The 16,866-nt window shown below is 37.9% G+C and overlaps 1 protein-coding gene across 1 annotated transcript in view; it reads left to right on the top strand.

Annotated features, from left to right (window-relative positions):
* The window catches only part of CNTNAP2 (contactin associated protein 2), a 677,682-nt gene that overhangs the window by 624,079 nt on the left and 36,737 nt on the right, over positions 1–16,866 (top strand). The window contains exon 21 of the mRNA XM_065752999.1: positions 4,411–4,504. Within this exon, the coding sequence (XP_065609071.1) occupies positions 4,411–4,504 (94 nt within the window). The remainder of the gene's footprint in view (positions 1–4,410; positions 4,505–16,866) is intronic.

Raw genomic sequence — 16,866 nt, 5'->3', positions numbered from 1 at the left:
TTTTTCACCATTTGTCAAATTGCCATTGCTCTTTATGCCGTAATGAACAACTTTCTTCCTTGGTGCACTATAACTCAAAACAGTTTACGTGTAACTCAAGAAAAGTACTTGCACCTGGTGGACTCAAGGCTAAAAGTAGTCTTATTGCAACTTCAGTGCTTCTGTGAAGCAGGATCACACCAAGCAAAGTTAAACTGGAAAGTTTTAGAACTAGCTGACATGCACTGATTCCCTTTACTAAATTAATATATTGTTTCTTAAGCTAATATACTGATCCCTATTGCTAAGCCAACTTATATCAAGTTGAGCTTTAAAATAAATGCATCCACATTATTGTATATCCACAACATAAGCACAAGAACAAATATTTCTCAAGGGCAAGATTAAAGATATGTGATTGACAGGTATCAGAAAAGAAAAATGACATAAATTCCAAGACAAAAGCATATTCTCCATTGTTGAAATGAAGGGCACAAAACTGAGATTGGCTAACAATTCCTCTTTCTCACCTCAACTAAAATACCAAATACTAGTAACCAAAAACACCTCAAAGGCTTCATTAATTCACCTGTGAACAAGGAAAAGTCCACTCACAGATGTAAAACACATTATCCCAGTAAATGACATTTCAAGAGCTGAGCTGTAGTTTTTATAAGGCAAGCTTTATTTTGTTTGACTTCAGTAGAAGCCTTCATGGTTCAGCAGAGTATTTTTCATATCATAAAAACCATATCGTTCTATGCCAAGTTTTCATGGGTGATTCACTCATCAGTAACTTTACTTTTAAGAAGGTCGTAGATAAACTCCCTAGCATAGGTGTTTCATCCCACTTAGAGGGTCTTAAGGGAGATGAAATCTTTCCATCTCCAGAGTCATGCCTCCCATAGTCAACAGGGGTCGCAACTGCAATGGAGTCATCCAAGACTAAGAGGATGAACTCAGAAGACCTTATGAAAGGACACCTGACAGTTTCCACTTTCATGCTAGAACCATCTGAAGAACTATAGTAGACAGGATTTACACAACAATAAAATGTGATCAAAAAACGACATGGTTTAGGGGGGAAATATAGGCAGTAGGAGGATGTTTGGACTAGATGATCTTGGAGGTCTTTTCCAACCTTGGTGATTCTGTGATTCTAATACCAGTTGTTGACCATGCAAAGTGACCATAATCCACAGGCTTCATGGAAGTCTTGCCCTGATCTCTACTGTTTGTAAGATTCAGAATTATCCTAAAAAAAAAAAAAAAAGTATTCTGACCCCAGCTACTCATGAAATTCAGAACAGCCTTGCAAATATGTTTGTACAGATCACTATTTTCCAGTTTCACCAGAGGCAAGTAGTTAGAAATATCTGGATTCCATGAAAAATAATTACTGAAAGATTTGCTCTCGACCCATCTGAAACCCAGAAAAAGCAGAATGTTTGTAGGTCTGTTCTCTTATTTCCATTTTGATCTCTTTTACTTGGCACTACAGAAGTAGAGATAACATCACAAACACTGGGATGCTTAAAAAGTAAGTTAGTTTTGAATTAACTGTATATAATCTGAAGTATAAAATAAATGGCAAGCAATAACAAACAGGTAAAGTAGAAGAACGCACTGCCTATAGTCTTGGGCAGAAATGCAATGAATGTAATTAAAGATTAAGCTTTGTTCTCGTTAAAGTGAGAAGGAAATTTCTCAGAGACAGATGAGACTGTGATTTCACCTACTATCTCTATTGCAGTGTAGAATCACATCTAATGATTTGTGTGTTTTGAAGCTTGAAAAGAATGTGACTGTATTTGATATCTGTTTATGACTTAACACAACCCATAAAATTTCACCAAATGATACTCTGTAGCTAACCCAAAAAGTAATGAGAGTAGTGTAACAAATTTTCTAGAAAGGCTCTATCTCATTTGCTCATCTGAAGTAAAGACTTTAGATTATAGCCAATTGGAGGATAAGGACAAGGTAATTTTTCTAAGTGTAAATCCTGTAAAGTATTTGCAAATAATTTACATTTTTACTCTGCAGACGTCAGTATTCAGCTTTGGGAACTGTGTATCTATGCCATAAAGGACAGAGTTGTTTGGTATCAGATGTCATACCTCTTCACATATTCTTAGGAATGCTAATTAAAACATCTTTCATTCTTGTCTGTAAAAGCTAAATAAATTGAACTAGTTTATCTTATCATGAGAAGTCAAATATTTTTGAGCTATAAAATTATTTTTAACACTTCTCTGAAATTTGTCCCATTCTTTCTCATTTTGAAAATGTTTGCCCCAGGACTAGATGTGGTAATAGTAGTTATATTATCAAAACATCCTTATTTATCAATTTCCTTCATTTTCTAGGCAATTATGCATCTACAGCATGCTTTGGGCAATGCAATGATGCATTTAATGACTGATTTGGCTAGCATTTAACAAGATCAAGTGACATTGGGCAGTTCAGTACATGATTTGAAATAAACCAGCCAAACAGTGTCCACAAATTATGTAGCAGCTGAACTGAACATGTTTTAAATATGCAGGACTTAAACCACTGGTAAACATGTAAACCATAGCTAAAATCTGACTGTAATATTTTTTTCCTAATAGTCAAGAAAAAAGATCAGTTCACAGAAAAAAGAATAATCATTTGTTCAGTTAATAGTAGAGACCTTCCTTCTAAAAGAAATTTAAAATCCCTAGAGATACTTTATTTCCATATTGTCATGCTGCAATATATTACTGAAAAGGAGAGCAACAGAAAGGCAAAGTCAGACCATTTTCTAGAGCAGAGCTATGCATTACTTCCGCTTGTTCAATGCCTTAGCAATCAGTTTGGCCATAGCAACTAAGCTCTTGTACTCAGTCAGAAGTCACAAGAATATTTTCTTAGCTCGGAGCTGAAAAAAATGTAACCATGTAGTATAAGAAGCTATTGATATGAGACATTTTGAAAATAAATCACAGCTTATCTTGATAAAATAGAGAAGTCCTCAGCACAAGAGAGACATAGACCTGTTGGAGCACATCCAGAGAAACGACACAAAAATGATCCAGGGGATGGAACACATCCCCTGTGAGGACAGGCTGAGACAGCTGGGGCTGTTCAACCTGGAGAAGGTTCTTGGGAGAGCCAATAGCAGCCTTTAAGTATCTGAAGGAGGTCTATAAGAAAGAAGCGGACAGACTCTAGGAGGATCTGCTGTCAAGGTGAAGTGGCTCCAAATTAGAATAAATTCAGATTGGTTATAAGGAAGTAGTTTTTACAGTAAGAGTGTTGAGATGCTGGAATAGGTAGCTCAGTGATGCGGTAGATTCCCCATCCCTGGAGACATTCAAGGTCAGACTGGATAGCAACCTGATCTAGCTGTAAATATCTCTGTTCATTGCAAGAGTGTTGTACTAGATGACATTTTAAGGGTCAGTTCTATATACTATACTATTTAATAACCTTTCTGTTAAGTATCATGGCAGTGCTGAGGTCTGAACCATTACTATTTGTTTTCTGAAATAAGAATATTTCCCACCTTAGTAAGACAAGAGTAATAAAAAATAAAAAATAATTGTTGTTCTGTTTTCTTTAAGCTTGTGCAACAAACAGTTAAAGGAAAAGAAGAAAATAACAGCAGAAGTGAAAATTCACCTGTATCACCTTTATAAATTAAGAACATCACAACTATTGAGTTGTATTGAACCAGCTTAATAGTGTTATTACTAGCATAGGCCATTTGTTGTTTTTCCTCTCCCCACATTTTTCTGGAACATCAAAAACTCAAAACCAGGAAGAAATACGTTAATGTAAAATGATTGCTGTGCCATATCAGGTAGTTTTCTATAGAATAAATTATTTAGCTATATCAATTATTCTAGAATATATTTCTTAGATTTCTATAGGTGTCATTTCAATTAAGATGAACAGCATTTTCAACAAGAAAATAATAAACAAAGTTCAAAAATGTCTTGTTAATTTATGAATTTTCAGAGATAAGAATGGGCAACATGTACATTAGTCTCAAATTCCCACCTATTATCATATCAGCAAAGTGTATAAATCTAGATCTAGCAGTAACACTGGTCCCAAATGAAAATCATGTATTAGCGTAACATGTTATTTTGTTGTTGAGTATGATGTCATTTCTGTTATTTTAAATAATTATAGGGAAGTATGAAAGTAAAAACTGAAATAATTCTACAACAACCAAAAAGCATAAATATCCAATATCATACTCTCCAAGCTTTAGGTACCTTACAGATGGCAGATGTGAAAGGAGGAATATTAACTGTTTTTTTCCCATTTATCAAAATGAAGCAGAGCATGTCAGACAAAGTTGTAAGTATAGGCATAAACTCCAGAAAGTAGGCCTCATTCAGTAGCAATGTAAGCAGGAGGATCAGTTTGAAATATTCATCACTTCTCTTTTCACAGATTGATCACTATCCTCCAGCAAGTTACAGCCTGCCAGCAGCATCTGAAATTCAGTTCAATTCCCCAAAGGCACTCTTCCTAGGAAAAGTTATAGGTAAGATTTCATTTTTAGACTTGGTTATTTTATTAGGTGTTTTCTGAGAACAGTTAAAACTATAAGCACATGGAACTATGATGCTTTTGCAACAGGATGCTAGCTGGACATGTAATGGAAGTAATCATCTGTACATTTTTCTCCCATTTATGAATCTCACCATCATTCCCCAGTGCAGCAGCTTCCACACCAGCTCCCGGATGAATTTGAGAGGCAATGCAGATGCATCTCAAACTGCCATTATCTTCTTTTTAGGCCATCCTAGTTTCCATTGCTCAGTTTCTCCACTGCTGACCTTTTAAATAAATTTCCAAGGTTACTCACTTCAAGATACAATGATTCCCCCAAAATTAACAGCAATCAAGGTTTCCACTTTTCAGGGAGTGAGAGTATTGATACTATTTCCTCTAAGTGCCTTGTATGGTAATGTGGTTGTTTCAAGTTGAGTGCTTAATTGAGAAAATGGCAGAGTTTGTTAAGTTGTGTAAGACAGCAGTCTGTGAGCGCCATGCACTGATATTTGATGTGGAAAAGCAACTGACCTTGTAGTTAACGTGACTATTCGAAGATACACTTTTCCATTTGTTCTGTTTTTAAAATTTAATGTGTTAAGTTTCTGTGAAATAGGAAACCAAAGGTCTTTAAAATGATTGTATAGCAAGAGAGCCATGACCTATTTTCTCTCAAAGTCAGCTCTGTAGAAAATAGAAAAAAATCTGCGTGGTGTGATTTTGTTGAGTAACTGGAAATTGTATATGTTTTCACCTCTGGATCAAGACAGTCAGACTAGAACTGTCTTCATCCTCAGCCAGGCTGCTCTTCCATTAATTCAAGCACAGAAATTAAGGACCTCAGGGGAAGCACTCAGCAACTGAAATAACACTGTAGGAAAAATAAAAAAATAAGGAGTTAACTTTTTCCTCACAGATACTTGTTAACAAAAATACCAAGAAAAAAATCTATTGAATTGTTTAATGTCATAGTTGTTACATCATTTATAATGGATTCAGTGCCAAAGAGGTTCTGTTAGCTTTAAGATCTTTTTGCAAAGATCTGTGTCTAAGCAACTACCACAGTATGGGAATACTGCCTCCACAATTCTGTCTTCTAAATAAGCTTGTGAATTGTTGTTTGAATCCAGCCAAAACATGCTCTTTCCCCATTATTCTAATGAACCAACATTTTAGAAAATGAGTAGGATGCATGAGAGAGAATATGGAGATACGCATACAAGAGGGAGAATACTTCTGCAAAAAATTAACATGAAAGAGTGAAGGGAAAGAAAAGGACAGTTCCTAAAACACAGAAGAAAACAACACACTGTGTACTGTGAAGTGAAAAGAAAGAATGTAAGAAAACACAAAAGAGAAAGTAAAAAAATATAGCGTATGCTAAACTTAAAATATGCTAACAGAACTCTGCAAGGAAAAAAAAAAAATCACATTTTTGCTTTTGAATTGCTGAACCAACAATGCAGTCAGGCAACCACACAGTTGCAACCATGACATAGGTCACAGACCTGGACTTTACACTAATTCTTTCTAAGCTGAATTTTTAACCCATTCACAGCACAACAAGCTGCCTCCAACATCATCCCATGAGCACTTGGACATTTCTTTGTTACATTTAAATACTCTGGAAATTTTCTCTAGACATTCTTAGAAAATAAAATGTCTGCAAGAGTGGGGTGGCTCAAATGGGTCATGGCTCAACCATCTAGGCTACTTGTTCAAGTGTAGTTACTGAAAAGCCTGAAAACCATCTCATAGATCCAAACAAAGTGAGTTACTGATTCAGTTCTGTTCCTACAGATCTAGACTCAAGATAACTTACATTATTTGCTCATTTGCAAAAAATTATGTACGTGGTTAAAAATAGAATTTCAAGAATCCTATGGCTGTTTCCATTGGATCATACAGAAGGAGAAGTTTGGTAAGAAAGAACATCTATATTCATGCAGCTAATATCAAGAGCCTGATTGTATGATTCATAGGGCTTTTACAGAATATAGAAATGTCAGGAAAAGTAATAGTTAAGGCCAAAAAATGTAATTCTGTTGTAGGAAAGCGTAGGGCAAATAACCCCCAAGAATGGGGCTCAAAGAAAATAGTGCAGAAGATGGTATATTTTCGGAAGGCTTATGAAGACAGTATACAGACAACCAGGAAAAACAGAGGGGCTCACCTTTATGATGGTGGAGGCTCGCCACTGACTCCACACAGGAGGAATCTCCAAGAACAGATCCTTCCCTGGTGGTGGTCAGCCCCTAAATGGGGTCTGGGAGAGGTGGAGCCAGGCTCCACCCCTTCTAATCACACAGGTACATTACCTTCACCTGTGCCCCTGCAGCTGACTCAGTACTCATCTCAGGTGATCAATCAGTGATCGGGCCATGATTCAACAGTTCCCATACTCCACCCCTTCACAACATGAACCACTGATCAAGTAACAATAGGGTGAGCCCTCCTTAATACAGAGTCCCAGTACATTGTGACGCTTACATAATTGCCTGTTGCAATGCATATTGGTGTAATCCGGGATGAATGACGATTGGCATATAGATTGTATTCTTCTTTGGGCCAGTGCTCGGTGGTGTCTGCTGGAAGCATGTGGTCACATAGTGCAGGTCCATCCTATGGATCATCAGTCCCAGGTAGACCATCACTGGATGTTGCACATGATCTTACAGCAACTCTGGAACACTTCAGCATTATTTAGTACCTTCCGGTGACTCATAGACTCATGGGGAGTAATATAGGTGTTTCAAAGGTACCAAGAGGGGAAGGTCCGCCCTCCAGGGTAAGATACAGGCCGTATTCCTGTCTTAGGCTTGCCCTGGCCACCTGTACCAAACCTTTTGGCCAGATGTCTGTGGCTGCACAACTATGTCAGGCCCCAAAGGGGGTGTCCTGATCTGCCATAGGGACATGATGGGGTCCCTCTAGCGATAAAGACTGGAGTGTTGACCACAATATTGGCAGGTCGTGTACCAATTACCGGAGGGACTACCGAACCCCCCACCTCCAATAATCTCCCCAAAGGTGCAAGTAGGTCACACCATCATGGTCCTACCTGCACTTTCCAAGGCCATCTTATTTTACTGGTGCCTGGTTTTAGGTTCTCAGGGGCAGGGAGCAGAAGACTGTTCTCACAGCCAATCTGAGGTCTCACCTCATTATCGGTGCCCATAACTTGGATCCTAAGTGGGGAGGCCCATGTTGTCTGTAACATTTTCAAGGCACTGGGTCTGCTGTCTCTAGGTCTTTCATTCAGGTCATGCAGGGTCTCATGGAGTGTCTTTGTCCATCCCTGCAGAGACTGAGAGTCTGTCTTCAGGGCAGCCTTGAGAATACCATTATAATGTTCGATAAGGCTTGCCCCCGTTGGATTGTATGGCAGATGGAATCGCCACTCAATATTGTTCTCTTCTGCCCAGCGTTGTATCATTGCACCCATAAAGTGAGTCCCTTGGTCGCTCTCAGTGACTTGTGGTGTCCCATGGGCAGACATCAATCTTGTGAGTGCTTTTATGGTATATGCCTGGTTGGCTTTTAGTACTGGATAGGCCTGCATTTAGCCCTCTTGCTGTGTCGACACAGGTTAGGGCATATCTCACCCCCTCAGATCAAGGGAGGGGCCCAACGTAATCAACCTGACATCTCTGTAGAGGATTGTGTCCTCTAGCAAGATGGGCTGTTGTTTCAGGCAACGACCTCAGTCTCATTTTGGAGCAAGCGTCGCAGTCTCAGTATGCTTGAGCGATGTTGGATAGTTGTACAGGCAGTCCCCATGCTTTAGCAGCTGCCCACATTGTCTTCTGTCCAGCATTCCGCAGCTTTTGGTGTAACCAGCGGGTGATGTTCTCAGATGGTGAATTCTCAATCCATCAAACTCGGGCCAGTGTGTTGGCTTCATCATTTCCTGGTGACTGTAGGGGTTGATGACCAGAAACATGGTAGACACGTACAGTTCTGTGTTTAACTGTATTCCATATGTCTAACCACATATCTTTGCCCCAGATTAGTCGGGAGTGGATAGACCAATCCTGGGTGGCCCACTGTGCGATCCAAAGAGTGAGCCCCCGATACACAGCCCAACTATCTGTGCAAATATTCAGGATACTGTCACCAGGTTCTCTGGTTATAACCATCCACACAGCCTGCAGCTCTGCCCACTGGCTGCTTTGACCATCCCCCTCTTCGAACCATATTGTATCTGTGGCAGGATGGTACACTACTGCTCTCCACTTACTTGGGTTGCCCTTGCTGGACCCATCCGTGTACCAGGCATCTTTAGGAATGGGATATTTCCCTTCCTGGACAGGACTCTTCTGTGGTGGAGCAACCAAAGTTTGTTTTGGTGCATCACTGTGATACGTCACTGGGCCTAGAATGTTCTGAAGCTCTTCTTTCAACGGTGAGGGAGACAGACTGCTCCTCTGACTGATAGGCGACCCATCATGCCACCGTGTGTGCCTGGGCCACCCCTGTCTTAGGAAGGTGGGTCAGATCTCTTACCCACCCCTGAATTGGCAGAGTGGTCTTAACTATGACTTCAGCTGTCTGGGTTATTGTCTCTACTGTTTTACCATTGTTACACCATTCCAGCAGTTTGAAGGGCAAAGTAGATGCAGTATCTTTAAAGCTTCTAACTGTCACATCATGTTGGCTAGACATATTTCAGTGGCACAGAGCACCAATGGAATATTTGGATACATATATCAAGTTACAATTTGTGCCCATCTTCAGCTATATTCTCTAAATGCACAATATGGGATTAGCCTCATATTTCACTGCTAGCTTGGCACTGATTACATTCAGTTTCTGTTATTCCCATAGTATGCAATTCTTATTTGATGGCAGAGTCCTATTTACAGAAACAGATGAATTTTGAAGGTACCTTGGAACCATGTTACTAAGGAACTGATCTTCTGCCTTATTTCTTTTTTTTTTTTGTTAGGGTTATTTGCATAGGATCAGCAGCTTCTACTGCATCTGCATTTGCTGTAATAGTTTATCTACTGCCAATCAGTGGTGATCACTTGTACAGTACCTATGACAATGTAACACCATTCTGCTTTAGGTGTTAAAACAAGATGGCTGATATAAAAATCATCATGAAATATTTCTGTGCCCCATTACTGTTTACAATATTATCTGTAAATCAGGAGAGTCACACAGAAACAAAAAGAAAAATTACTGAATTACAGTAGTAATCAAGAAGTATTTCTTCTTCTATAGATTGAGGTATTTTCCACTTTCCTGAAATAATTTCCAGCAAATGCAATTGTTCACTAACTTCAAAAACACTGATAGAAAATATGTCCAGTCTTCTAGAAACTTTAAAGGTTTTCAGTATGTGTAGTGTTCTTACACAGGCAAAAATGAATTTCTGATTTGAGGTATGAAATAAAGATAAAGAAGATAATCAACCATCTAGTTTTACGTGAATGTGTAGTAATAAAAGCACTAGAGAAATGCAAGATTTTTTTAAATAACACAGAATGGAATTGTTAATGTTTCAAGGAAGGCAATTAATCTGGTATTTAAACATACTTAGGCTCTGGTGACTGACACAGACATGATAAGATGGAGAAGCTAGCTATCAGGATGACAGGCAATAAAGAGAAAAAAATTATCAATAAGGCATGATGCATTGCATTTCATAGCTCAGATCTTAATCTAAATTCTCATTTGCTCTACAACTTGAGACTCATTACTGAGGCAGCACAGAGCAGAGGCACACTTTTCCCACTAAGCGCTGTGGCTTTGAATGCAATGCTTAGGTTTGTCTCCACATCCTTTTTAGAGACCTACAGCAATTTCTGAATTTTATATAGAGAGAACTTTTGTCACAGACAGTCCTGCATTATTTAAATGAAAGTGGAGTACTTATTTAAATTACAGAAGAATTAACTACACAATTCAACATGATTCTGTGGAACTGCAAAACACTGTACTAAACATAGTACTGAACAGAAATAGTTGGAGGATTTCTTAACTGCACATTCTATTGAGCTCAGAAAAAGTGATATCAGACTGGAGTTGCTGTAGAGAAAACAGTAGGGAAGCAAAGGTAATATGTATCTTGTTTGTATTCCATCTCCACTAATGACTCCAAAACAAATGATATCATTTCAAAAACACTTAAATACTTCCTTGGAAACAATCAACATAGTACATCTTGTGTAATAAAGATTATCATTTCAGAATTTCAACTATCTCTGGAGACCCCATTAAATACCTCTGCCTCACCCTCGTGTTTCTCAGTTACTTCCAGAAAGAGCAGCAAAAAGGAAAAACTTCAGGACCTGTAGTCCTGCTTCAAAGAGCAGCTGGCAAGGCTCTTCAACTGATGAGGGATTCAGGAAATAAACTCCAGATCATCTTTTCTCAGACTGCTCAAAAAGAAAAAGTCATAGGCCTATTTACAGATGTATTATTTCCTCGGTGTTTTGCACTGTTATTTGTACTAAGTCTATTCAGTAACATCTACCATCTCCAGAAAGTGTGTTTTGATATAGCTTTGGAAAAAATATCTGTACAGGACCTGGAACATTACCATCATTGACAGTTTGAGTATGCTGCTTAATGCTTCTATCGTCTGATATAAAGTTATTGTCAAACAAATAATTTACCCAAATATCAGTTAGAATTAGGTCTCTGATGTTGCAAGGTACCTTGTTCAGCACTTACAATATAATTCAGAAACTTAAATAAAACTATGAATGTAATATAAAATCATTAATGTAACATTTTACTATACATCTTTGACATGTATCTGTTTCTACCTCATCATCATGATGAGGTTAGCACTCATATGTACCAACAATGTGGCAGCAAGGGCTCCACAGCTTTAGCTGGCCGCAGTCTTCCTTTATTCTGACAGATAAACTGAGTTTATAATACTTCCACAGATAATGAGCAGAAAAAAAAGCTAGCATGCAGTAAATTAATCCAATAACTTAACTTCAAAGTAAATCTGCTTGCAACTTCATTAGTCATCATCAGCATTAATATTCAGCACTGTGATTTCAGGGGAGTAAATATGAATACTGTAATAGGAACCTTTCTGCTGCAATAACAAGTGAATATTGAAGATATGTTTTCCTCTACATGAGTCACACATTAATTATCACACAATGATCTGGACATCTTCCCTCTTGTCTAACAAGTGCTTCCACACTGACTCTGCAATAGTCTGGTAAAAACTCCTCTGGGATTTAATATTGCCCATCTCTCTGGCCTCAGATCCATCTGTCTGTCCATATCTTATTCTTTGAAGCGTTTCTGGTAGTGACAGAAATGTTCAACAGCTCTTCTCATTAAAAAAGAACCAAAATAAAATTTACGTATTTTTTTCTCTCAGGCACTGAAAGACTTACCCAATTTGACTTACACGATTTTGTCAAGAAATTACATGTATAGGTTGTATGCAGAAAGGAACATCCCCACCTACAAGCCTCTCATCAGACAGGAGGCCGTAGAGGCACTTAGAAATACCAGTTCCACCTCAATAACTGCTCTGGAAGAAATTAGGGTAGCCCCAGTGGATTTTACCTTTTGTTTGAGAATTGGAGTGAAGCCAAGAGTTTTTCATTGGTGTAGTTTACCACTGCTTGCTTGTGCTGCAGCTTCTCTCAGTTTTTCAGTATCTTGTAATATTCAGCTGTTGCTCCTTGACCAGCTGACTGCTCTAAAGAGGCACAAAACCAAACCACAAAAAAGCTGGACTCATTTGGATGCTACAGTAATTGCTGTGGTCATGAGTATAGCCAGCTCTGCTCTTCCAAAAGTAAAGTTTAGTTGGGAGGAGACAATTTAAAAAATGTTAAACTTCAGTAATTAAAATGACCTTTTCCTAACTTCTGTATTCCATACTGGTGGCATGCCTTTGCCATAGAATTTTTCCCTATTATAGGAAGAGATAAATCTTTTCACCTTTACTGGATTGCATATAGTTCTATTATATTTCAAATACAGCTGTTCTAAAAGGTCATACAGGGAAACTGAACAAACTGAGATCTCCTAGGACATCAGTGAAACCTGCTGCCGGCCCTATAAACCTATAATAGCATAGAGAGTGAAATCAGAGATGTGAGAGCACCTTGGTTTGCATATCATAAAACGTTAGGCAGTCTGGAAATAAAGAGCCAAAGGTATACATGACCAACATTACAATTTTTCTCCAAATATATTTGTGGGAAAAAGTAAATATCAAAGTAGGTCTTTCCTAAGATAATAAGAGGATGGAATTGACCAAAATTATTTTTTTTTTAAAGAAGATGAAAGAAAACCCTCACTATGTCTAGGCATAATTCTTTAGATTTTATATTGTTTTATCTAGCACGTCCAATCTCTGCCTCTGCTTTTCTGTATCAGAAAAATGCCCTTCATCCTGCATGTATATAATCAAGATTTAGTAAAATAAACTAAACATTCTCAAACAATATTAAATAATGGGTAAATATGGAGACAATCTTCTTATAGGTACTTTATTTTGAAGCAATTCATGGGCTAAATTATTCATTGTAAATAATTTGCTCAAATCCCATCATCAGAAATAAAATTGAAAGAAATACATTACTGGAAATAATTTCACATTTTTCCAATGTCAGACCTTTGACTAGGTTATTTTGTATATTTTGTAAAAGAGATTCTCTCATTAGTTGAATTACAGAACAATCAGCTTAATTATGACTTCTGGTGTTTCCATCTATCAAATTTTCTGCTATATATGCATTGATTAGATTAGGAATTACAGACTCTGTTACCATTTTACATAGGTAACATAAAAAGAGAGTCAGATTATAAAAGACATAGAAAAGGTTAATGGACTCTCTGATAACTTCTCTCTTTTATTATAAGAAAAAAAAATATAGAGCTCAAAGGAAAGAGCAACACCCAATCAGAAGACCAAATTTCTATTAGTAGCTGGAGCTGATCTGAGTCTAGTACAGAAGGTGAGTGATTGCAAAAGCTGTGCAAGAAGCAGAGCGACATGAACTTCAAATAAAGCTTCTCAAACCATTTCACTTTCTCTTAAACAAATCCAAATTTACTTGTATTTTACCTCTTAGAAAGACTATTTCAACAGTCAAGTACTCTCCTTTTCTATTCCCCAGTGTAATAAAAATGGAAATAAAGTCCAAAAAGTTTAATAAGCCATAACACATATTGGACAGCAGAGCAAAATAAAGAATTGACAATGTTCTAAGAAGATTGTAATTAATTATTTTAAGGTCAAATTATTCTCTAATCTTCTCTTAATCATTTCTCCCACTAAATCTTGAAAAAACTGCTTGGGAGTACATAAATGGCAAGATAAATAAAATTTGCCACATTGTCCTTGTTGAAATGTGGTCCCCGTTCTCCCAGTTATGAACTAAACAATGAACAAACTCTAGTTTGGTTGTTAATACTGAAGGTAATATTATGTACTGTTATGTAAATATACTTCAGTGTCCATACTCTTATGTATGTAACAGTACTGAGTATTTTTTAAGATTTTTTTTTCCTCATTAAGGAAATATACTTTTCTCAGTGGAATAACTTTTTTTTTCTGAACCAAGAACATTTTTTTCTGCTTGTTTATACAGATGTTTCTTTTCCTCCTTCCTGATTCAGTGTAGCCCAAAGGCCCATCTGTGATTCATCTTTGTGGAATGGAGAAATGTTATATGTTATATAACTTATATGTTGTGTCTCTTCCTTGATGGCCTGAGGTCTCATGGGCCCACAGAGCTAAAAATAACTCTCCTTTGTTCTGCCAGTCTGAATCTACTTGAGCCACCTCAATTTTGGTGGCGCGAGCTACCTGATGGTAGATCTCGATGCATATCAGCATCTACATGACACACCTTTATAACCATATTTTTCATTTGGGCAGCAATCTTTTTCCACAGTTCAGCAGCCCAAATAGGTTTACCCCTCTGTTGCCAGTTGTTTTGTTCCCACTGCTGTAACCACCCCCATAACGCATTTCCACCATCCACAAGTCAGTATTAAGGTAAAGCACTGGCCACCTCTCCCATTCAGCTACCTCTAAGGCTAGCTGAACAGCTCATATCAACAAAAAAAAATCTCTTCATCACAAGGAACTGTATTTCTGTTCTCAAGAGACTTCAAACACTCCAAAGAATGTGCCTAATTATTTTTAGATTATGTTCAGTCTTCATACTGCAGTATACCATCAAGTGGTGTTTCTGTTCAATGAATTGTATCCAGACAGTTAGGAAGCAATTGGGAAAACACTTGTACTTCCAAAGCTGTCATTGAATTACCCGTTGTTTCTGCTGCTGGAAAAGTTTTATATTTTCCTCATCTGCTATATGATACATTTTGTGAAATATCTGTAGTGAAAGCTTCTTGTATTTGCTATAGGACACCAATCACAGGCCTGATTTTGAGTCCTGTCAAATGCTGCTGCTGTATTATCCTCTGAGACATCATATCACTGCTATTTTCTAGTTATTCACAGCCTGATCCACATCTGACATAAAAATAGAGACAGTTTCTCACTTTTATGCCCCCTAAAACTTTTCTCACTTTTCTACTTTTCTGTTGTACTATTGAGGTATGTCTTATACAACGATCTCATTAAAGTCTTATTGAGCGCAGACCTTCATTTTGCAGAGGCAAAACAGAACCATTGAATAATTTGAGCTGGAAGAGACCTTAAAAGGTCATCTAGTCCAACTCCCTTGCAGCAAACAATGACATATACAGCTCGATTGAGTGCTCAGAGTCCTGTCCACTCTGGCTTTGGAATGCCCAGCATTCTGGGGCATACCTAGTATGAAAAAAATATATATATATATATATATATATATATATATATATATATATATATGCATATATAATAAAGGAGTAGGACAATCGGCCTTTTCATCAGACTATTTGTGAACTTTTCAAAGCTTGTTGAACTATCCACATGACCAGTTAGCCTTTTACCCTGGTAAACTTGTTACAGAGGCTGCACATGATAAATAGCATGGAGATAGACAGTACTTGAAACGGTACAGGCAGTATTTCCTGATGGTTTTGCAGTGTATTCACTGTGTCATATGGAATGATGTAAACTGGTCTTGTTTTGGATTTCTGAAGTGTCTTAAAATAGTATAATGCCATCTGCTGTTGCAACACTATAAAATACGATAGCATTCTGAAGCATGTAAACTTTTTGAAATGAGCTGTAGGTTCATAGGTTCATAGGTACATTAGGTTGGAAAGGACCTACAAGATCATCCAGTCCAACCATCCTCCTATCACCATCCCTACCCACTAAACTACTAAATCAAATCCCTCAGCACCTCATCTAAACGCTTTTTGAACAGCGCTAGGGATGGTGCCTCACCCACCTCCCTAGGCAGGCCATTCCAGTGCCTGACCATTCTTTCAGAGAAAAAATGAAGAAGCACTATGGCTCCTTGTGACTATCCTGTAGCCCCAAGAGTGTTTTACACTCTCAACATTCATATGAAATAGGTATTTTTAATTAGTTCTTCCATTTTATTTATTTTATTTTCTTTCAACAATCCTTACAAATGAAGAACCCTGGAGTCCGGTTTTCTTTTTTTATTTGAGACAAGAAAGACATAAAGCAAAATTCTGTCTTACTGCCAAATCTGAATTATCACATACACATTACAGATACTCTTCCACTGCCATCTTTTTTTTTTTTTTTTTTTGAGAGAGAGAGAGAGAGAATCTGATCGACATACTACACTGATCACCTGAGGTGAGCACTGAGATAGCTGCAGGAGCACAGGTGAAGGCAATTCACCTGTGAGACCAGAAAGGGTGGAGTCTGGGTCCACCTCTCCCAGACTCCATTTAAGAGCTGACCACCACTGCAAAAGGATCTCTTGTTAGAGATCCTCCATGTGTGGAGTTTCAGGTGAGACTTCACTGTCAGTAGCAGATAAGCCCTTTCTAATTTTCCAGTTGTCTTTATACAATTTGGATAATTCATCTAAAAATATACTTCTTTTTTTTTCTTTGTGGGTACTATTCTTTCAGGGTATTCACCCTACAATTGGTTAACTTGGCAGGATTGGAAAAAAAACTAATCATCAACTGGTTTGTTTTTAATTTGTAATGTCTCCAAAAGGAATGGGGGGGAGAACATAAACTCCGTAGAACAAGTGTTCCTGGGTGTATGGAAACTGTTGAATCACTGCCTGAACCACGGATTGATCACCTGAGGCAAGCACTGAGTCAGCTGCAGGGGAACAGGTGAAGGTAATTGTCATGGTGTAGTCTGTGTATGGAAACTGCTGAATCATGGCCTGAACCACTGATTGGTCACCTGAGGTGAGCACCAAGTCAGCCATGGGGGCACAAGTGGAGGTGATATACCTG

This window comes from Cyrtonyx montezumae, unplaced genomic scaffold (assembly GCF_038088225.1).
Source record: "Cyrtonyx montezumae isolate F1298 unplaced genomic scaffold, pur_monq_1.0 scaffold_8, whole genome shotgun sequence".
NCBI classification, from domain to species: domain Eukaryota; kingdom Metazoa; phylum Chordata; class Aves; order Galliformes; family Odontophoridae; genus Cyrtonyx; species Cyrtonyx montezumae.
Note: the sequence above shows the minus strand (reverse complement) of the source record. Positions and strands in the feature narration are given on the sequence as shown.